The sequence below is a fragment of the Lontra canadensis genome, unplaced genomic scaffold, assembly GCF_010015895.1.
Source record: "Lontra canadensis isolate GAN:19392208 unplaced genomic scaffold, GSC_riverotter_1.0 scaffold19, whole genome shotgun sequence".
NCBI lineage: Eukaryota > Metazoa > Chordata > Mammalia > Carnivora > Mustelidae > Lontra > Lontra canadensis.
Genome location: NW_022631013.1, coordinates 23672898 through 23696283, shown reverse-complemented (window position 1 = coordinate 23696283; position 23386 = coordinate 23672898). Strand labels below are relative to the sequence as shown.

Sequence of the window (23386 nt, the reverse complement as noted above, 5' to 3'; positions counted from 1 at the left end):
TGGGTCTGCAATGCGTGAAAGGAATTATGTCCATGTTTTCTAACAGAAAAGTTAAGCAGTTATCACTCCAAAGCCACCAAAAGAACTCCAGGACCCAGCCTCTCCTAAGTGCGTTGTGTGGATAAATGGCTGAGTAAACAAGCAACAAGAGAATTGGAAGCAGCAGGAATGGATTTGAGAAAGTGGAGAATTCCGGGGGGTCATCAGGCATGGTGTGGTCTGCCAAGGTTTGTGCTGCCTGCTGCACAGAAACGGTAAACCAGCTGCCTCGTTTTGAAGGGGTTAGGTTATGCAAGGTCATCAACAGTGTCTGCTGATTACACAGTTCAAGTCTGGGAGGAAGGACTGAATCCAGCCCGAGTTGGGTTCTATTTTCCGCTCTGGCTCTAAGCATCTCAGTTTACCTATCTAGAGTGCGGGAACCTGCTCTTTCAATTCACCTCTGTGATCATCCCAAGAAGTTATGGGTACAATGAGCGCTTTATATAAAACAAAAAGTGCTGGAACAAAATAATGGGGGGAGGCAGCAATTCTGGCAAAGTGTGTCCAAGGTACACCCTCCAGGGAGCATTTCTTAAACTGGATGTGCACTGAGGTCTCCTGCAGATGTTGGTAATATGCATATACCGATTCATGGGTCTGCAGTGAGGCCTGGGATTGGCGATGCCAGCGAGCTTCCTGGGGATGCCATGCAGCTGTTCCGCGGACCACATGAAAGCAAGGGTCTAGAAGGGCCACATCTGTTGGTGGTAGGGGAGGGACTCGTGGAGGGAGGGAGGGAGCGGATGGGGAGACTGGAATTAAGGACGGAGGAAGGGAAACCGCTAGCAGAGAGTCCGAGCCGGGAGGAGGATGCTAGGAGGAAGGGGACGCATCGCGCCGGCTGGAGGATGCGCAGAGCGAGGCGCGCGGCGGCGGGGACCGGCGGCTGCGCGGCCGCGCGGGCTGCGGGCGGGGGCGGGCGCGTGCTGACGGCCGCGGCAGCGGTAGCGGTAGCGGCGCAGTCCCGGTCCGGCGCCCGCGGCGCCCCCGCTACGGCCCGAGCGGCCTGGCTGCGGGATCCGTGCGCAGCGATGGCACGACCGCCCCGGCAGCGCCCGGGGGCCTGGGTGCCGCTGCTCTTGCTGCTGCTGGCCGGGCCCGCCACTTGCGCCGCCAGCCCCGCAGACGACGGCGCGGGCCCCGGGGGCCGGGGACCCCGGGGCCGCGGGCGGGGGGACACGGGCGCCGACGAGTCGGTGCCCCGCCACGACTCCTCCTATGGCACCTTCGCCGGGGAGTTCTACGACCTGCGCTACCTGTCCGAGGAGGGTGAGGCTGCGAGAGGGTGAGGGGCTGCGGGAGGGAGACGCAGGGTGGGGGTGGGGGGGAGGCGGCCGGAGGGGCGGCTTGGTAAGGAGGCCAGTGGATGTAGCCCTGGGACTGCGGGACTGGAATCGGGAGCGCACTGCTCAGACCCCCGCCGGCCTGCAGGAGGCACCCGAAGAGCTGTCAGCGCCTTCCACCCGCCGCCCGCTTTACAGGTAGGGAGACTGAGGCCAGGAGAAGGAGGTGGTCATCCGAGCCCTGGGAGGCTGAGGACAGGTGGGGCAGAGCCTGGGCTCCCCCAGTTCTTGGCTCGGGCCTCCACTCTCCCTGTCCAGGGTTGGGGTAACGGGTGGTAGGGGAGGAGGCCGCCATCTGGCCTGGGGTGTGTGAGATCAGGGGAGCTGGTGGGAATTAGAAATCACAATTTAAAGTGATGTTGTCTTATTTTCTCCCTGACTGTATTGACCTAAATTTGCAGAGACTAGCGCCCCAACCTTTCAGCGTTCTGTTCCTGCTGACTGCCGTGCCATCCTAGCCGGGGCCTATTTCTGTCCCGACTTCCATTCCAGTTCTTTTCTGTTACCACACGTGTTAGGGTTCCCCGCTGTGAGCCACCATTGTTGGGGGCTGGTGGGCCCAGAAACTAGGGGTTTTTCAGCTCCAGACCTCCCTGTGGAGTTGCTTTACTGAGCACAAAAGCCAAGCTGATTCTGTGTAGAAGGAATAGAAACTGGCCTCTTCTCCAGTTTGGAAAGTAATGATTTTCCTATTTTTATGCTAAGAGGAATATACAAGAATTAAATTGGGGTTGAAATATTCTTGCAACTGATGGGAGGCTGTGTATATTTGTTATGAAGGATTTGGTTTAGCTACATACAACAAGCACACATTAATAGCTTAAATAAGATAGAAGTTTCTCTGTCGTGTAAAGAAATCTAAAAGTAGGCGGTCTGGGCTGGTATTGGAGGTTCCATCCTCGTCAGAGACCTTGGATCCTGGCCTTCTGCTTCTTCACAAATCTTAGCCTGAAACTTCATAGTCCAAAATGGCTGCTTGACCTCCAGCCACTACATTCACAGTCCAGACAGTGGGAAAGAGAAAGTGGGAAGTAGGTCACTAACTATTTTATAAGGAGATTACTCAGAAGTCCCATAGAATAATTATACTTAATTGGCCACAACGTGGCCACATGTAAATGCAAAGGAGACTGGGAAAGGTAGCCTTTTAGCTGAGAGACAATATGCCCAGTTTTAAAAAAAAATTGGAATTATTGTATTGAAATGGAAAGGTTGGATTTGGGGGAATATATTAATTGGGTAGAGGTTCAAGTGCTGAAATAGATACCCCTACATAGAGCGGCTTAAATAAAGTACTTTATTTTTTTTCTCACATGAATCTGACTGGTCTGGGCAGTTGGGACAGCTGTGTTCCACAAGGTCATTCCATCTTGTTCCATCATCCAGTAAAGTTTCCTCCTCATCGGTGTGGTGGAAGACGGGTTGCTTGAATGTCCTTGTTCAAGCTTGAGGAAAGGAGAAAGAGGAAATTTAGGACAGACCATTACCTTTTAGGCTGGTTGCACAGGTCACTGCTCTTCGTATTCCTTTGGCAAGAACATAATGACATGACCTAGCTGCAAGAGAGGCTGGGGAATGTAGTCTTCTAGCCAGGCAGCCATGTGGTTGGGTAGGAGGAGGGACGGGGGAGGGGGTGGAGAGGGACAAGCAGAAGTAGCATTATCACTCTGGAAATAATCAAACATTTCAAAGCCCATCTGTTTCTGAAAGTATCTAATACATATTTATTCTGTTCGTAGTCAGCCCAGCATGCTGCCAGGTGACTCACACACGGCACCTGAGAGCTCATATTCTCATGGGGCACATGTCCCTAACAAAGGAGATCAAGGTCAGATGCTCTATGTCCGTTTGTATATACAGAGAGAATGAAGTTAGTTGTAGAGTCCAGATGGTTTTATGAACATGGACGTCTGGTGGCTGCAGCCATAAGGAAGGCTTTATAGAGTTGAGCTAGGAAGTATGAAAGCCTTTGATGAGCCAGAAGAGGGAGGACATTTAGGTGAGGTGACCCCACAGGGCAAAAGGGCAGGCAATGTGTGTACAAATCCCTGGTTTGTCTGCTTACCCCTCTCACCGGTTCTGCACATGCAGCCCGAGGCTCAACTCTGACACCCAGAAATCCATGATGGTTCCAGCCTGCTCAATGGAGGAAGCCTCAGCTCGTTTATCTGGAATGTTCTCTTTGGACCCACTTCCTTTTACAGTCATCTCTTACTCCTCCCCTTCGCAAATCTCTTCTCTCCAGCACTTTCACTATCTTCAAGTGCAGATCCTACATCCGGCTGGTGGGTGCTAGTGGGGAGGTTTGAGCCTCTCAGGGGCAGCACCTCCACTAGATAACCCTGGGCCTGGGTTTTAGCCCTATGGATCTTCAATAGAGATTTTCTCCAGATCCTTAGAAATAATCAGGACATTGCCTTAAAGGGTACTGGCAGAGCGAGAGAAGCAGACCAGGCAAATGTCCCAGGTGGATGTTCTAACCCAGAAAGTGAAGGGAAAGGGGACATCAGGGTGCAGTGTCCCAAGCCTTGGTGAGGCCCAGTAGTGTGACGGCTTGAAATAGTTGATGGATTCAGGAAATGAGAGGTGAATTTTCCTGAGATAAATTCAATGGAGAAGGAGGGACCCAGATTGATTTTGAAGGAAGTGGCAAGTGAAGAGGTAGAAATAGTGCCTTTAAACTACTCTTTCTTCTTCTCTTTAAGACTTTATTTTTATTTATTTGATGGAGAAAGGGAGTACAAGCAGGGGGTATGGCAGGCAGAGAGAGAAACAACCTCCCTGCTGAGCAGGGAGCCCGATGTAGGGCTCCATCTTAGGACTCTGGGATCATGACCTGAGCTGAAGGCAGATGCTCAACTGACTGAGCCACCCAGGCACCCCCTTCTTTTTTTTTTTTTTTTACGATCTTATTTATTTTTATTTGAGATAGAGAAAGTGCAAGAACATGAGGGGTGGAGAGGGGGAGGGGGAGAGGGAGAAGCAGACCCCCGCTGAGCAGGGAGCCTGATGTGGGGCTCAAGCCCAGGACCCTGAGATCATGACCGGAGCTGAAGGCAGACACTTGACTGACTGAGCCACCCAGGCACCCTAAGAATTACTTTTTCTTTCTATCAGTACAAATGGGGTTATCTTTTTCTAGTGATTAGAATAAATGTTTCTTCTATGCAGGGGACCCTCTTTTCAGATTCAAAGTAGCCAACTAACTGAGTTTTCAATGAAAAGATGACCTGGTAATATGTAAATCCAAAAAAGGGAATTAGACTAATGGAGATGGAAAATTCACTGAAACTTCCGGAAAGCCCACTGACCATCACCCACCCTGTCTAGAAACCATTTCTCCAAGTGTCCTGATAGCCCAAGACCTCCAAAGCCAGAGTTGAAAGCTGACTAATTTGGTATCTTTAATTACCCCCTAAACACGTTCATTTTAAAAAATTTATTTTATGTTTTGGTTTAACTATGCTATTTGGAGAGAACGTGCAGGGTGGGGGGATGGGCAGAGGGAGAGAGAGAGAGAGAGAGAGATTCGTAAGCAGTTTCCACGCCCAGCAAGGAGCCCATTGCAAGGCTCCATCTCATGACCCTGAGATCATGACCTGAGCCAAAATCAAGAGATGAACACTTGACTGACTGACCCACCCAGGCACCACTTAACTATGCTAGATTTCAGAATTCTTAGGGATTCCCACTCTTTAAGCCTATACAACTCATCCTTACTTTCCTAACTCCTCTTTCAGGGAGCCTTCCTGATTTTCTCCTTCTCCCCATCCCCTGCCACTAAGTCAGTGCAGAAAACTGACCCACGGAAAAATGTAAATATCTTAGCAAAAGCCACACAGCTAGAAAGTAGCAGGGAACTACGTAGATTTGTTCATTCCCTTTATGGATAAGATGGTACAGGGTGTCCAGCTCTTTGGAATAGAGGGTCCCTGTTGATCTGTACTCCGAAATACAGTGGGATGGACTGAATGGGCTATATTGGTGGGCAGACTTGAGGAAAGGGGCTTGGAATCAATGGCATAGGCAGTTAGTGGGGAACTGCTGTTTTCTACCTGGTGGAGTGCCAAGGCAAAAGCTTTGCTTGATGGCCACGCACGCATGTGTGGAGCTTTCCATATTTTACATTCTCTAAATCTCCTCGACCTTTGTACTTCATTCTATGACCCTGATAAGCAGAAACAACGATTCAGGTAGTTTGGAAAGAGAAAGAGGCTGGTGCGGTCGTTCTCAGATTTGAACAGACAGCTGCTGGTTAAAACTTCAAGGAATCAAGACTAAATTAATACCTGAGGGCTGTGAGCCAAGCAGTCAATTAGAAGCAATAAATAGCAAACCAGAAGCCATTAACCACCCAGCGGAGGATGGCAAAGCAGGCTCAAGGGATTTCAGAAAAGGAACAGAGAGTGTCTGGGAATTAGACAAGAAAGGAAACCACAGATAGTCAGCAACTGATGGATATTTGGGTTATTTCCCATTTTTGGCTATTATGAATAATGCTGCCATGAACATCTGTGTACAAGTCTTTGTATGAATATATGTTTTTCTAGCCCTCTTGTTAGGAATATTTACATAGCAAATTGGAAAGAATCAACAAATCCTTAATAAGGGGAATGCCTTATGGTTACCATAGACAAGATCAACATAAGTCAACCAAAAGCTCTCTTCTTTTTTAGCAAAAAATAAGCTAGAAGATGTCAAAACAAGATGTCTAAAATAGCAACAAAAGTCTGTATACTGTCCAAATTTTGCCTACCAAAGAATGCCCTGGTCCTGTGTGGAGAAACCATTTTTTAACTATTAAGTGTTATGAAAACTATGAATAAATGGGAAATATATCATGATCTTGGAAGGAGTGACTTGGCATTACAGAGATGTCAGCTCTCCCCCCATTCATCTGTTCATTTACCACAGTTCCATACAGGAGCCCAGCAGTATTTGGGGAGAGAACTTGACAAATTAGTATCCATCCTTTGCATGGAAGAACCAAGTTCTGTGAATTGCTGAGATACGTTACGAAGCCTGGCAATTCATACACTGATCCTGGCTCAGGAACCACCAAATAAACCAGAGAACAAAGCAGAGAGTCCAGAAATAGATCTATGTTCCTCTGAGAACCAGTAAATTATTGAGTTGTCCTCATAAATTGCTAGGGAAAAGATGAGGTATTTGAGTAAATGGCAGTGAGAAAAATTGAGTCAATGTAGGGAGAAAAATAGAACTGTTTTCTTTACATTGTATTAAAAAAAATAAATTCCAATTGGGTCCAGTCTAGATGTGAAAGGCAGTACCACAATGTTAATAAATAAACGTGCAGGGAAAGATCTTCAGGTCCTTGGAATGCAGATTAATCTCTAGGACCAGACTCTAAAAGCACAAAACAAAGGAAGAAAAATTATCTCCCCAACATCATCACATTTAAAGATTTTGTTCCAAGGAAGGATATCAGAGAAAAAAGCAAGATGGGGGGCAGACCAGAGAGGGGAGAAACGCAGCGTGTGAAACCAACAGTGAACCAACAGTGAATTAGTATCAGAAATGCACATAAATTCCCATGAGAAAGACCAAAAACCAAGTTTAAAAAAAATTTCAACAATTGTGTATATACACACCATAGAAAAGGAAACCCAAGTGGCCAATACAGATACGAGATGTTTAGCTGCACTAGTACTTGGGGAAATACAAATTAAAATACTGAGAATGTGGGATACTATCAAGTACAGGCAAGACTGGAGGGAAAATAGGAAACTCGTGCTCTGGGGGTGGGATGATAGACCCCTCCCCTCTGGCTGAATACCGACCTCGCTGAGCCTCCTGGAATGAAGGGTGTGACCTAGCTCTAGCTCTCCGGGGTTTATGGAAACAAAACAAAAACCTCTTGCATATGTCCAGAAGAAGCCTAAGTAAGGCAGTTCTTCTCATCATTATTAAAAAATTTTTTTTTTGATGAAGCAAACATTGAAGGCACTTCAAACATTAAGGCAATTGAGAGGTTATTTCTTTTTCTTTTTCTTTTTTTAAAAGATTTTATTTATTTATTTGACAGGCAGAGATCACAAGTAGGCAGAGAGAGAGAGAGAGAGAGGAGGAAGCAGGCTCACTGCTGAGCAGAGAGCCCGACACGGGGCTCGATCCCAGGACTCTGGGATCATGACCTGAGCCGAAGGCAGAGGCTTTAACCCGCTGAGCCACCCAGGCACCCCGAGAGGTTATTTCAAAAAAAATCTGGTTATATGCACATCAGAGAATGCTCTTCAGTCAGGAATAATAACAGGACTCATGTTTATATATAGGGATAGATTTCCAAAGGAAAATAATAAGTAGGAGAAGCTGTACCACACAGTATTGCTTATGCAGATTGAAAGCATGCATAAGGCTTCTACTTTTCAAGAGCACACACTTATAAAGATCAACATAGGGATGGTGGCTGGTGAGTCGGGGTGGGCCCTTGCTAGTCTGCTCTGCTTGGGTGCTTCTGGATATCTCCTACATGGCCTGGGACGGCCAGGGCATCGCCGCCTGTGGGCAGCGTGGCACAGTGGTGTTGGTAGCTCAGTGAAAAATTTGGCGTGGAGCCTCCACGGTAGATCCAGGTTCTGCTGAATGCACTTTGGTGATTATTTTATAAGGGAATCATGCAAGACTTTCAGGATGTTGTTTTTGGGAACATGAAAGGATTTTTGCAGTAAGGCGGGACCTCACCCTGGGCAGGCAGAGTTCCCTGATCTCTGAGGAGCTAGCACAGATGAGACAGACGCTTACCTCCCAACCCCCCTTTCAGTATAGCACAGTAAAATACTGCTTTTCTAAGATGTATGCGTCAGAGTGCTCATTTTGTTAAAACGTGCAGGCTTTGCAGAAGATTACATAGGAAATACTCTAGACCAGGAGGAAAGTGGGCTTAGGAACGGATTAGGGGAAAATAGAAGATGGGCTTTGCATAGACTGTTAGGAGTGTCTCAGGCCAAACCAAGAAATGTCATCAGTTTCATTTGGTGCACCCACAGACTTAAAAATTAAAATTTTAAAGATAATGTGGCAGTCCAGCTGTACAAAGCCTGTCAAATACCCTGTTGAAGGACACTCTCTCGCTAGTTACCAGGAGAACGGATGATAAGGTACAGCCTGCAAATCCATTGTGTTGGTATTTAAGGATTAATCCATTCAGTCTCTATCCATCAAGATCCTATCAGAAAGACAGAAACCAGTTCTAAGCTTTTTTTGTTGTTGTTGTTCCTAAAGAGGATGATCAGCCCCGGAGCTATCTAAGTAGGTGTTGGGGGACTGGAGAAGCAAAACGGGGCACAGAGATGGGAATGGTTGGAAGCAGCTACTGCCCCTGGGACTGGGTGGTGGGATGTGTCAGGGCACAGAGAAGGGCTTGAGGCAGTGAGAATCTAGAAGCTCAGCCAAGGGACCCCCTCAAGGCCCCCCCAAACTGCAGCCCATCCTCTGAGAATGGGGCTCTCTGCCCAGCTGCTGCTGGTTCCTTTGAGGGATGACAGGCTGGTTAGGGGAGTCTAGAAAGCAAGCTGGAAGCTGGAACTAACTTGCCATGGCAAGGATGAAGCAGGATCACTGAGGAGTGGAGTGGTGGGCAGCAATCCAGTTGGAAATGATGAGGGAACAGAAGGCAAGCTGAGGACAAAACAGAAGCTGACCACCTCCCCCTCCCCACCATGGCATACATGGACATTCCTCAGGCACTCCTGGCTGCCCTAAAGGGAAAACATAGTTCATTTGTAGAGATCACAATCCTGCAAGACATGAGTCTCCCTCAGTTTACACATGTCTTAGCAATCTACAAGAACAAAGCATTTCTATGAATAACCTCGCTTCCAGAAGGAAACGTAGACACAATTAAATGCTTATAATCTGCAGCCCCTTGACAGATACTTGAAGTGGGGGAGAGTGTAATGTTCCTCCAGGAACTTCCCAACTATGTTTATAGTTGGGAAAAACAACCTTCATAGAGGGAAAAACCACCTTAACTTGACAACTGGCAAAGCCCCTGGTATCCTGTGAGTTGTCTTCAACATAAGAAAATCGTTTTGAAACCCCTTTTGCCTTACTACCCCAATCCCATAGTGTATAATCAGCCACCCTTCACAACCCCGGGGCAGCAGCTCTTACTGCCCACGGGTCCTGTCCCCGCACTTTAATAAACCACTATTTTGCACCTAAGATGTCTCAAGAATTCTTTCTTGGTCACTGGATCTGGATTCCACCCCACAGAACCTCACCTGTATTCTAAAACCCCATCAGGAAGGAATGGTCTTCCCTTCTTCCTGCCTCCTAGCCTCCCTCCAGTGTTTCCTTTTGTCAGAGCCTAGCCAGTTGGCAAAGGAGAAATGTGGTTTGCGGAATGCTCGGCCCATCATAGAGTTGGCTATAGAAGGCCCGGTTGTAGCTCACAGACGAGAGCTTAAATACTGGCACATGGGCCAAACTAAATTTGTGCCAAATAGATCATTTAAATTCAGGGGGGAAATGGTAATGTTGCTGCGATTAATATTATTCTGCCAACCCCAACTAGTAGAGTGAAATTAATTTCTGGTGCTAATAACCCAGAGTTAGCGCAGAACCCACAAACCAAAAGGGGTGGTCCATAACGCGACTGCTCTCACTGTAGATGAACTGGCTGCGAATCCTGGGGCTACCCCCAGCCCCCCTCAGGTTCTGTCATATTCACTCGATTATTTCACAGAGTTCAGGAAGGCACTGTACTTTCTATAAAGGATGTAATTCAGGAACAGCTGGTGAAGACACACATGAGGGAAGTCTGGGGATCTCCCAAATGCAGAGTTCCTATATCCTCTCCTCATGGAATCAGGCCTTGTCACCCTCCCTAGTATTAGTTTGTTCACCTACCAGGAAGCGGGATTGAGCTTGTGTCCGGAGTTTTTATTGGGGTCTCATTATATAGGCATTATTGATTTAATCACTGGTTACATAATTAAATATAGTCCCCAGCCTCCCATCCCTCCCTGGAGGAGGGGCTGGCTGACAGTCCCAAACCTCTAGTCACATGGTTGGTTTTTCTGGTGACCAGCCCCCATCCCATGTCCTCTCATCTCTTAGCATAAAATCCAGTGTGAGCCCAAGGGGCTCATGAATAACAAAGACAGTCTTGCTGGGAAATTCCAAGCCTCTCACCCAGGGACCATGGAGAAAAACCAGTCAAATTCTTTATTATACAACATCTTACAAAACCAGAGAAAAAGGCCCCAAAAGCATTTGGCAAAACAAGTTCTCACTCCAAGTTTTAGAATTGTAAAAGAGAATAGGAAATTAGCACTAGAAAACCCCTGAGAAGCCATTTGCCAACACTAAAAGGTAGTTTGGTTCGTTAATAAATGAGTTTTGTTCCAAAGCTTGCTTGTATTTAGAGCTTAGAAACCCATTCTTCCTAGAGATTATCTTACCCAACAGTTATTATTCTCAGTCCAGTTTACAAAACTTAATAGTAATAGTAACATAATAGTAATAATAACTGGCATTTATTGAGATGGAAATCTGCTGTATGCCAGTGTATTTGTTCTAGGTGCTAGGAAGTGGTAAAGATATCAGAAGAAGATGGGGAAACTGAGAAGCAGCATTGTAAGAGACTGTCTGTTTCAGTTATCTACAGAATTTTAAAAAAAATTTTTTTTTATCTTTTTTTAAAGATTTTATTTATTTATTTGACAGAGAGAGATCACAAGTAGACCCAGGCACCCCAATTTTTTAAAAATTTATTTATGGTGCCCTGGGTGGCTCAGTGGGTTAAGCATTTGCCTTCAGCTTGGGTCATGATCCCAGTGTCCTGGGATCCACTCCCATGTCGGGCTGCCTACTCAACAGGGAACCCGCTTCTCCCTCTCCCTCTGCCTGCCCCTCCTGCTTGTGATCTCTTGTGCGTGCGTTCTCTCTCTCTCTCTTTCTCACATAAATAAATAAAATCTTTAAAAATACATATTTATTTATGTGAGGGTGAAACTGTGAGTAAGAGGGGCAGAGGGAGAAAGAGAGTCTCCAGGAGACTCCCAGCTGAGCGCAAAGCCCATGGCAGGGCTTGATCTCACGACCCAGAGATCATGACATGAGATGAAATCAAGAGTTGGAAGCTCAACTGCCTGGGCCATCCAGGTCCCCCAGGTACCCATAGAATTTTTAAAACATGAGTAGTCATTGCATTCCTGGATAAATACTCTGAGAAAAAAAATAGCCTCAGCATTTAGTGAGAAATAAGAACATACGTGAAGATGTTTAGCATCGTTTGTAGCGTTATGCCGTTGTTCAATAAATGTTAAGAGAAAAAGAGAAAATTCTTCCAAGGCTGGACTCAGTCTGGAGTACCGAAGTAGATTTAGGGCTCAGCATAAAATAAGCATAAAAGTAGAAAAAGTAATGCCCTTGACCCAGTTACTTAAAGATGGCAAAAAGCTACTAGGGCTGTATTTTAGCATGTGATCAAGATCTAGGGTAGTAGAAATGAACTATCCAAAGTGTACAGATGTGTGCCAGGAAGGTGTGGCTTAGCGGCTTTTTTTAAAAGTACAATCTAGTGTGATATGGGAAGCAAAGGCAAAAGAAAAATTAAATTTCCTTACTAAGTTTCCTTAAGTTACTTAGGTTTCCTTAAGTTACTTCAGTTTCTTTACTTAAGTTTCCTTAGTACCTTGCTAAGGGCAAAAGGTACTCTTAGCCCGACCCCTAGGATCCCGTAGTCTACTTTGACATATAAAAATTCCTTTGGAGGGGCGCCTGGGTGGCTCAGTGGGTTAAAGCCTCTGCCTTCGGCTCAGGTCATGATCCCAGGGTCCTGGGATCGAGCCCCATGTCGGGCTCTCTGCTCAGCGGGGAGCCTGCTTCCCTTCCTTTCTCTCTGGCTGCCTCTCTGCCTACCTGTGATCTCTGTCTGTCAAATAAATAAATAAAATCTTTAAAAAAAAAAACTTCCTTTGGAAACTTCCTTTATCTCTGCCCACCAAGGTATATATTGGCAATCATCCCCTAAGTATATGACCCACTGATAATACATCTGAAGGGTCTCATGACTGAGTTTTTACTAAACAGTAATAAATGACCTTTTCCTAACATAGCTGGAAAGATCCTCAAGGCCCTGGAAACCTTGTTTCGAAAATACCTGGGAGGCTTGTACTTTCCCTAACCCCCTCCCAACTTGAAAGGATATAATGGGCCTCTCCTCAGGACCCCAGTACAGCTCCTTCTGCTCACGGCTCCTGGGCAGGACCCCTTATATTTATGTACATTGCCTAGTATCTGTGGGTGATTTTATTTATTCATTTGACAATCATGTGATCAGCATCCAGTACCAAGCACTACGCTGGACAGAGAGCCCAAGATGACCCACATGTGGTTCCCATATGCATAGAGTTAACAGCTGAGAAGAAGAAATCTTGCTGTCACAGATCGAAAACATAGTGCAGGCCTACCCTTCAGTGTGGGGTTGAATGCATTCGGACGTTAAGTGATCTTACGAGAAAGAGACTCAGTTGTTAGAAACGATGTGCTTGAAGAATTTAGTGAGCCAGGAAAATGTCCTATAAACTTCGTGAGAGATGGAAGTTCAGAGAAAGGGGGAAATCCTATTATCCTGTATAGGTATAAATGGAAAACCTCTACTATCAAATATACAAATATTTCATTGTTGACTTTTTTTCTTTTAGAGCATGGCTATTGTATGAAAACTGTGATGTTCACACTCCAGGGATGGTGGTGAGCCCATGGTTTTATGAAATTAGGCCAGCTCTCTGCCTCATGTTCCCTGCCTGTATAATGAGGGAAAGGCCACATAATTCTCAGTTCACATATAAGACTGGCTCAAAGACGTGTGCCCTATGCCCTCCCCTCCTGAAGAGGGTGATTAGGCTTACACGAAGCCCTTTTCTGAGGACCTAAACATTTCTAGACACACATGATAGAAAATAGTCAACATACTAAAAAGAAAGATTTCTCCTTGGAAAAGCTGTCACTGGATTTTCTAACCATTGTTTATTCTCACTGTCTAGGTTACCCTTTCCCTACTGCTCCTCCTGTGGATCCATTTGCCAAAATCAAAGTGGATGACTGTGGAAAAACTAAGGGATGCTTTAGGTTGGTAGATCTGCAAGTTGGATAACTTTAAGTCTAAGGCACTGATTTACTTCTCGAGGTAGTATTTCCTATGTATACAGCTCGTTCTAATCAAGGGCCTGCAGCCCCCTCATATTGTCAGCAGGGGTGTGGCCTGCTTCCGATGGCCAACCCAGTCTCTGGTCTTGGAGGCCACAAGCTCTCAAAGGCTCTTTGGCACTGGAATGTCCTTCTCTGGTTTTTCATATATGACCATATTGCCGTTGGCCCAGGTGTCTACTCCTGACCAGTTGGCTGTATGAAAAAGAATCACGTGACATGGGCTGTGTCTTATTAGCAGGGCTGTGAGTGGGACAGACCATGATAGACACGTCTGAGACCAAATTTCTTTTCAAATATTCATGACTTAGGGGTATCTGGATGATACTCTCTAGTCATGAACACTGATGATTGTAGTGAGTTTGGTATGACAGGTTTAGGGAGTCCCCACGTGATTACTAGTCATGCTCTATCAAGACATGATGGCCCAGAACTAGCAAACACTGATATAGACGGTGAGCCTCCCATCCAGACACCCCCACTTTGTTGGAAAAGCCACCTCCTCTTTGAAACTGTTATTTCCTAAACTAAATTGTCCTTGAGTAAAGGTTGTGATGCCCATTGCACTGAAAGTTCTGAATTTTTTTTCTTTTGCTCAGTGCTCGAGGTCTAAGGAGAAAAAATTAAATAAAGGGGTTTTGAGTTCTCGTTGGATTACAAGAGTATTTCTAAGGAATTTTCTTTAAAGATTTTATTTATTTATTTTCGAGAGACAGAGAGAAAGAGGGCACAAGCAGGGTGGAGGAGCAGAGGAAGAGGGAGAAGCAGATTCCCCGCTGATCAAGGAGTCTGCCATGGGGCTCGATCATAACCTGAGCTAAAATCATATGCTTGACTGACTGAGCCACCCAGGCACCCGTCTAAGGAATTTTTAAGAATCCGAATAATACTATTATTGAGGAAACAGGCCAGCAATGTTAACTCTGGTGACTGGGGGACATTTTCTAGAAGGGAAGGAATTTCGGTACCTGCTGTCTTCGGGGTGGTTTTTTTTCTGGCCCATTCAATCCTCTAACTTTCTTTACACCCATTCAACATTTTCACTTGGTTCTACACTGTCCTCAGCTCACATCTCTTCCCAGCCGTTCAGGGTCCCTGCCAGCCTGCTGGCATGTTCCTTGCCTCCCTCCTCAGTCATTACTTGGCAGCCTTGTGCCCTGTTTCTTCAGGTACCTTCTGCCTGAGCTTCCCTTGTCCCACCCATTGCTAGTTTTCTGTTCTTCTGAAAATGGCATGAAGCAATGTCCCTCTCACTAGGGCTTTCTGATTCTTAAAGGATCCACAAGTCCCCCGGATGAAAATTTAAATTTGTGTTTCCATTGCAATCATGCCCCTTAAAATGATGAATGTATGCATAATTGGATTATGTGGATAACCAGTTTATACTGCTCAGTACTCTGGTGTCCTGATTTGTAATTATGCGATAGCCCAATAGAACCAAGGCAGATTTTATAAATAAATGATGCATTCATGCTCAGGGAATACCAAATGAGGTATTCCTTTGAGGTATGTATGAGGGTTTTGCAGCCATTCAAACAGATAAAAGTGGAGGAAAGTGGAATCATATTTAGTAGTAAAGAGTGTGGTCAGCCAAGAGACCCTGCGCAGTATAGTGAGATATGGCTTATGCAGGTAAGCAAAATCTACCTTCAGTAAGATTACACCATCCATTACCCAAATGCTCAGAATTTACACGTTCCTGGGTCTGTAGTTTGATTTATATTTAATCTGTAAGTTTTTGTTAATTTAGTTTATGAAAACTTGTAAGTGAAAAAGAACTGGTATATATTTAATTCACAAAGACAGTTTATTAACTCTGAGAATTTCTTCCCCTGAAAGGGATTCAGAAAGAACTCAGTCCTAACGAATGTCTGAGAAACTCTAATATAATGTTGAGAACTCTGGCTGGGAGTGGAGGCCCAGGTTCAAGTCCTCTTGCAGCTACTGACTCACTGTGCAAGCAAGCCCCTTCCCATCACTGGTCCTCGGGTTCTATGTAGGTAAAAAGGAGCAGATATTTTCCAAGATCTCTTCTAAGTGAAACTGTGGTTTTCAGATTGCTGGTAGCAAGGATCTCATTCATTGGTGGTAATCTTGCTTCTCTCTGCCTGATAAATTGTTGCCTTCTTAATGTTTTGCAAATAAGAAGATGAAGCAGCGGTGCTCTGTTTTGTTCTATCCTATAGATATGGCAAGCCGGGCTGTAATGCAGAGACCTGTGACTACTTCCTCAGCTACCGGATGATAGGGGCCGATGTGGAATTTGAGCTGAGTGCTGACACAGATGGTTGGGTGGCAGTTGGATTCTCTTCAGACAAGAAAATGGTAAGACGCAAATCATGATAAAAGATTATTTTTTTCCCCCCTTAGTTTGCTGTGCACTTCAGATTTTGGAGAACGGGCATGGTTTCTCCCAGCCACCATGCCACTGTGAAATATGCGCATCTCCAACATTTGATTTTCTTTTTCAAAGCAAGGGAAATAAATTGATAAAAGCAGTATACCAATTATATTGGTTATGGCTCTCTGATTGCAAGTGAAAAATTCAAGCTAGCTTAAACAGAAAAGGAAGGGCTGGTTACAGAAATATGAGGTATCGTGTGGTACCTGCATTTGTTAGTTATTTGGGCAGTAATGCTGCAAGAAGAGCCTCCAAACCACATGGTTTAGAAGCATTTATTTCTTGTCCACATGTGTGTTCCTTGGTTAGGGTTCAGCTGGACTTGAACCCAAGGCATGAGTTGGATTCGGGTTTTCTCTCATCATTCTGGAACTAGCAGCTACCAAGGCATGTCATTCTCATGGCAGAGACAGAAGGGCAAGAGACCTCCAAGCCTATTTCAAACCTCTACTCACGTCACATCTGCTAACATTTCATTGCCCAAAGTGAGTCACACAGCCAAGCCCAGAATGAAGGGATTGGGAAGTTCACTGTCCTGCCCAAGAGGCCCTGTGAAGGGGCAGGTATGTAATAGTACTACTGGGGAATGAAGATTTGAACCCAACAATTCAGTCTTCCACAGTACACCTCTGGACCTCAGAGAGACCAGGAACCCAGCGCAGGACCAGGCGGAGCATGTGGACCCCAGGCAGCTGTCCATCTCTTACCTCTGCTTCTCTCTGTGTCTTAGCTGTCTTCTTCCCTCTTCCCTGTGTGATACCATCATTTGCCATCTCACTGTGCCAGGGTGCTTCCCAGACAGCCAGACTTTCTTGGGCCCCTGCACTTTTTTTTTTTTTTTTAAGATTTTATTTATTTATTTGACAGACAGAGATCACAAGTAGGCAGAGAGGCAGGCAGAGAGAGAGAGGGGGAAGCAGGCTCCCCGCTGAGCAGAGAGCCTGATGCGGGGCCCCTGTACGTTTGCACAGGCTGCTGCTCCCCCATGAGGAGCCTCCCTCTCTTTGTCTGGCCTGCCCTGAGGCTCCCGTAATGAGAGGAGGCCGGCTCAGATCAGCTTACAGCAGTGGGAGTGGCGAGAAGTGCTCAGATTTGGGATATGCTTTGAAGGTAGTGCTGACAGTGTTCACTGGTGAATCTGGGAGAGGTTGTAAGTGGGTATTAAGTAGAGACTGGGGGATCAGGCTAAGCAGTTAGAGCTCTGGGGGCTTTGCTCTTGGAAAGGTCACCAGAACAATGAGCTTCTACCAAAGCCAGTCCTGGCAGCAAGACCGTGGGCCTACCTGGTAAGACTGCATGGATATGAATCTGCATGTCTTGTCTCCTACTTTAGGGTCAGTGAGAGAAACAGCAGGTGTGTGCCATCCCGGAAGCTGGCTTGCAATGCAAATGACCATTTCCTGTCCTAGAATGCATTTGTGTTCATGGTGTAGCTGTTAAGATTAGGGTGCTCAGGGGCACCTGGGTGGTTCAGAGGGTTAAGCCTCTGCCTTCGGCTCAGGTCATGATCTCAGGGTCCTGGGAATGAGCCCCGCAGCATCAGGCTCTCTGCTCAGCGGGGAGCCTGCTTCCTCCTCTCTCTGCCTGCCTCTCTGCCTACTTGTGATCTGTCTGTAAAATAAATAAATAAAATCTTTAAAAAAATTTAGGGTGCTCAGAGGACAGAGGTTGAGTAAGGGGCATTCGAATTTTATGTTTGACATTTTTTGAAAAAGATATATTTATTTTAGAGAGCATGAGTGGGGAGGGGTGAGGGAGAGTGAGAATCCTCAGGCAGACCCCCTGCTGAGCACAGAGCCTGACTCAGGGCTTGATCCCAGGCCCCTGAGGTCATGACCTGAGCCAAAACCAAGAGTTGGTGGCTTAACCGACTGTGCCACCCAGGTTCAAGGGTCAAACACCCTATGTTTGACATTTTGCTATCTGAAGGCCTTTAACAGGTAAGTCTCTCTTTTCTTCTCCTTTTATTCCAAGCACAGATGAAATTTTTTTTCAAAACCTGATGTAAGGGAAAAGCAAAATGGAACCTCTTTTTAATAACCTTAAACTTTTTTTGAAATGGTACATTATAGGTTATTTTTTTAATGAGACTATTTTTAGAGCAGTTTTAGGTTCACAGCAAAATTGAAGAAAGGCACAGAAAATTTCCATATACCCCAGCCCTCACACATGCCTAGCTTTTCTCATTATCAGGACCCCCTACAGAGTAAATGTACATAAACGTAAAATCTACCATTTTAACCATTTAAAAATGTACACATCAGTGGCATTAACTATGTTCACACGTACAACCATCATCGTTGTCCACGTCCAGAACTTTTTTTTTTCCCACAAATGATGACGTTTTGCCACATGTGCTTTATTTCTCTCCCCTGCTGCTGCTCCTGCTACTTGCTATTATTTTTCTTATTTCCTGGAAGCTTTCGAGAGTCAATCTATTGGTTAAAGTCAGGAAGTTTAACATTAACATGATAGTATGATCAAACATGGTGCCCATTTTCCAATGTTGCCCATATAAAACTACATTTTATAGACATTCTTATTTTATGACTTGGGATTCTGTCTAGGAATATTACTAGTTGTCATGAATGCTTTGTCTTTTTTATTGAAATTGTTTCTTTACCGTGTGTGTGTGTGTGTGTGTGTGTGTGTGTGTGTGGTCTTTCACGACATTGGCTCTTTTGAAGATCACAAGTATGTCTTGGAATTCTTTTTATAATGATTTTTTGTAGAATGACTCTCAGTTTGGGTTTGTTTCTTCATGATTAGGTTCGGTGTGCATCTTCAGCAGGAGGACTAAATCGCTGGTGATGTATTCTTTGAATGTCATGTCAGGAGGCACTTGATGTTCACTCTTGCAATGCTAACTGCGGTCACTTGGTTACAGCTTTTTTTTTTTTTTTTTTAAGATTGTATTTATTTATTTGACCAAGAGATCACAAGTAGGCGGAGAGGCAGGCAGAGAGAGAGGAGGAAGCAGGCTCCCCACCAAGCAGAGAGCCCGATGCAGGACTCCATCCCAGAACCTTGAGCTGAAGGCAGTGGCTTAACCCACTGTGCCACCTAGGAGCCCCGGTTAAAGCCTTTTTAATAAAAATAATTTGGGGAGGTGAGATTTCAAATTCCAGAGATAATGAGGCAGATATATCTGAGTGAAATTTCTTTCTAGCAGAGAAGTTTGTAAAAGACGCACCTTTGACTCCTTCCTTCATTGTTTCCATGCAGGGTGGTGATGATGTCATGGCCTGTGTCCACGATGACAATGGCAGGGTCCGCATACAGCACTTCTATAATGTAGGCCAGTGGGCGAAGGAGATCCAGAGAAATCCTGCCAGAGATGAAGAAGGAGTCTTTGAGAATAATCGGGTCACCTGCAGATTTAAACGCCCTGTGAATGTTCCCAGAGACGAGACAATTGTTGATCTGCATTTGAGTTGGTATTATCTGTTTGCCTGGGGTCCAGCCATTCAGGGTAAGCTTACATTTTGTCATCTGGATTAAACTCCAGACACTGCTTTGCTTGCATTCATTATTTATTGGACAAGAGAGCGATAAGCCCTTTGGATAGAGTAAAAAAAGGAGATAGGATCCTGCCTTTAGGAAGTTGTTATGGACTTTTTACACACATGGACATACAAATGGACAAGTAATACGTGTACACAGCTGGCACAGTACAAGGTAGTACCTGACGAGCTCTGTGCTTAATGGAATAGATCATGGGTCTGCTAATGTGGGGGTACGTGTTATATTAAATTCTCACAACATTCTCATTTACTCCTCACCACGTCCTTAAGCGGTATAGATATTACCATCCTCATTTTAGAGAGTTTCAGGAACTTGCTCAAGGCTATATAACCAATTAACGGAAGAACTAAAATTCAGTCCTAGGTCTCACTGACTCCAAATTCAGTGAGTACTCTTAGCGCTTATACGCTAAGAATAAAAAATATTGAAAATAAACAAATATGGGGCACTTGGGTTGCTCAGTTGGTGAAACATCTGCCTTCGGCTCAGGTCATGTTCCCAGGTTCCTGGGATCGAGCCCCGCATCAGGCTCCTTGCTCAGCTGAAGTCTGCTTCTCCCTCTCCCTCTGCCTGCTGCTCCCCCTGCTTGTGCTCTCTCTCTGTCAAATAAATAAATAAAATCTTAAAAAATAAATAAATATAAAAAATATTGAACGGGAAAGGACATCTGGAGACTTCTGTAGAGACTAACACCAACCATCCCATTAGTGTTTATTTTATGACTATTCTGATAGTCACAAATCTACCAAATTATCATATAATTTAGCCCATCACTCCTCAAATTTTAACATGTACAGGAATTACCTGGCAATATTCAAATGCAGTTTCAGTAGGTCTGGGGCGGAACCTGAGACTCTGCATTTCTAACCAGCTTCCCAGGGAATGCTGCATCACTGGGACCTCACTTTGAGTGGCGGGGCTTTTCAGCAGATCCCCCACAAAGACCCAAGAATATCATGACACCTTTGGGAGGTTGCCGAAATCAAGTTACATGGCATCTTCGGCATTCCTCCTGGCTGATCAAGCCTAACGGCCTAAGAATGGAAGTGAGTTGTTCATGGTCCTTGTAGGAGTTTCCACTGATTGGTCTGGAGATTTTATACCTTCTTTGCCTGTTTCTTTTTCTTTTTCTTCATTTGGAGAGAGAGCGCGGGCACACGAGCGAGTGAAAGCCCAAGCAGAGGGGAGGCTCAGAGGAAGAGGGAGAAGCAGGCTTTCTGCTGAGCAGGGCGGCCTATGTGGGACTCCATCCCAGGACCCTGAGATCATGACCTGAGCTGAAGGCACAGGCGCCCCCATTTTTTTTTTTTTTTTTTTGCCTATTTCTAATTGGAAAACATTTGTTGGCCTCCAGATTTATGACACCTTTCCATTTTGCTTATTTCCCAGGATCCCAACAATGGATCTGCAGTTAAATCTCTGAGTACTTTCAGTACTCACAGAAATAAATTATATCTCAGCTTGGAGAAATGAACCCATTTAAAATCATGGGATTTGGAGCCTAAAACTTTAGAATTGAGTGTGTGTTTTTCCCATTGTTTGCTATACACAGCTCTCATCTAAATTCTTAATTCCCAATTTCTTGGTGTTTAAAATGGGGATGATGAGAATACCAACTTCAAAGAATCATTGTAAGCATGAAATGAAAACGAGTATTTGAAGTTCCTTTACAAATTGGAGAGTGCCGTACTTGGGAAAGTCATCGTCTGACGTAAATGGAATAACAGCCTAACATTCCAGGTCCTCCTTAAGTCTGATCCCACTTTGCCTGATCAGCCCTCCAGGACTCTAGGTGTTCTCATTGTCCCCAAACAGAACAGGCCTATTCCTACCCCATATACAGGCTTGTGCGTCCATTACTGATTCAGTCCCTCTCTATTGATCAAATCCTATCCATTCTCTTTTTTTGTTTATTCTTTTAAAGTGCAGGGTGTTCTGTTGATTCTTATTTTTTGTTAAGATTTTATTTATTTATTTGACAGAGATCAAAAGTAGGCAGAGAGGCAGGCAGAGGGGGAAGCAGACTCCCTGTTGAGATGTGGGGCTTGATCCGGGACCCTGGGATCATGACCTGAGCCAAAGGCAGAGGCTTTAACCCGCTGAGCCATCCAGGCACCCCCCTATCTGTTCTCTTAAAGTCTCTCAAAGGGACTATAGTTTAAGCTTAAAGGGGATGTGGGATTAGGTTTCCCTTAAGGGAAGTGGAGCTGCACGGATAAGCCTAGGAGCCCATGTAAACGACCAATGAGGGAAGTTTGGTTGGATAGGAGAGGGGAATGTGTCTGTGTCTGTTGAAAGAAAAATCTCTACCAACTTGAGTTTGACTAGCGCTAACAGGAGCCAGCACAGAGGCTGGAGCAGGGAATTAACATGTCCAGTCTGGCAGGGCTTCCCTAGCACGTAGGACTTTAAAGAACACTCACTCTGAGCCCTGTTTCCAAGGAGACCTTTGCTCTGAACTCACACTCCTGTAGTCCCCCTAACCCAATTTCCATGTGGCTTATTCAGGAGGCCAGGCATGTTGAATCAACTTCAGCTTTTTAAGCATCCCATGTACACAGTCTTTCCCTCTTTACATGTCTCATCAGGTTAAAAAAAAAAAATGTCTCTTGTCCAAACACTTGTTTGGTATCTTAATCCTCCTGCTACCTCCCTCTGCCTCTCGGCCATACAGATGTGTGCACCGCACACCTGCACGCTCTCTGGTCCAACCTGGGCCGACCACCACTTCATTATCCATAGACAGTGACAGAGACCTCCATCTAGAAGGAGGGCGTGGTCAGGAGTGGTTGATGACCCATAGAGGAAAGGTACATTTGAGGGGAAAAAATTGTAGCTCTTGCTGTCTGAAATCAGCATAGTTTTCCTTATGGTATTAGTGAGATGAAACTCATTAGAGAACTTGAAAGTGGGCATTCAGATGATACGAAGAACCAACAACATGGGGTGAAGTGGAGAGATCTGTAATGTTGTTCTGGTAGTGAGTGTCTGGATTCATGAGAACCAGTCTTTAGGGGGCAGATTTAGGTAATTTCAATGTTCCTTCTATTCCTATTTAGGTACAGTTACAAAGAATTCTTTGATAGCTCTAATACCTGATTCCAGATCTTTATAATCCCGGCTTATGGATTCAATGCTAAAGACTTGTCTGGTCTTTCCGTTGTTTGCATATGTCATTTTAAATCTCTTTCTTTTCTTTTCTTTCCTTTTCTTTTTTTCTTTTCTTTTCTTTTTTCTTTTCTTTCCTTTTCTTTTCTTTCTTTTTCTTTTCTTTTCTTTTCTTTTCTTTTCTTTTCTTTTCTTTTCTTTTCTTTTTTTAACTGACCCCTTCCTCTTTCTTTCTTAAAGGCTCTATCACCCGACACGACATAGACTCACCACCGACTTCAGAACGTGTTGTCAGTATTTACAAGTATGAAGACATTTTTATGCCATCAGCTGCCTATCAAACCTTCTCCTCTCCATTTTGTTTGCTTCTCATTGTTGCCCTGACCTTCTACTTACTGATGGGAACCCCTTAACTACAGCTGCAAAGCCAACATATTAAATAGATTAGAAAGTCTTTAGTATAAATATATTTTTAAAGAATATGCAGTATAATTTTAGCTTTTCTTATTTAAAAAAAAAGACTCCTATGATTTCAGTTTTTTGGAAGAAAGAGCAAGCTGCTTTTCTAATCAAAGAGGATTGTTTAATATTGATCCCATACTTTTGGAAAGTACTTAAAATTTTTTCTAAGCACTTTCACATGTGTTTTCTTATTTGAGCTTCATAACATCTCTGAGTTGGCTTGATGAAAATTGTTAGGGCCATCTTACTAAATGAGCTTTGAAGTCGAGGAAGCTGCCTTTTTTGGTGACCTGCATGCCATGTGGCCTTGGCTACTTGGTCAGATAAC

The 23386-nt window shown here is 44.8% G+C and overlaps 1 protein-coding gene across 1 annotated transcript; it reads left to right on the top strand.

Annotated features, from left to right (window-relative positions):
* The first annotated feature begins 1005 nt into the window (after positions 1–1005).
* Positions 1006–23386, top strand: FRRS1L (ferric chelate reductase 1 like). The gene is made up of 5 exons (XM_032860810.1): positions 1006–1311; positions 13400–13484; positions 15749–15887; positions 19189–19435; positions 22837–23386. Exons 1-5 carry the CDS (start codon positions 1074–1076, stop codon positions 23007–23009), a joined length of 882 nt encoding a protein of 293 aa, XP_032716701.1. The 5' UTR covers positions 1006–1073; the 3' UTR covers positions 23010–23386.

Coding starts and splice junctions, on each gene's coding strand:
- FRRS1L (XM_032860810.1), top strand. CDS start 1,074: ATGGCACGACCGCCCCGGCAGCGCCCGGGGGCCTGGGTGCCGCTGCTC. Junction 15,888..19,188: donor TCTCTTCAGACAAGAAAATG/GTAAGACGCAAA, acceptor GTTTCCATGCAG/GGTGGTGATGATGTCATGGC. Junction 19,436..22,836: donor CTGGGGTCCAGCCATTCAGG/GTAAGCTTACAT, acceptor TCTTTCTTAAAG/GCTCTATCACCCGACACGAC.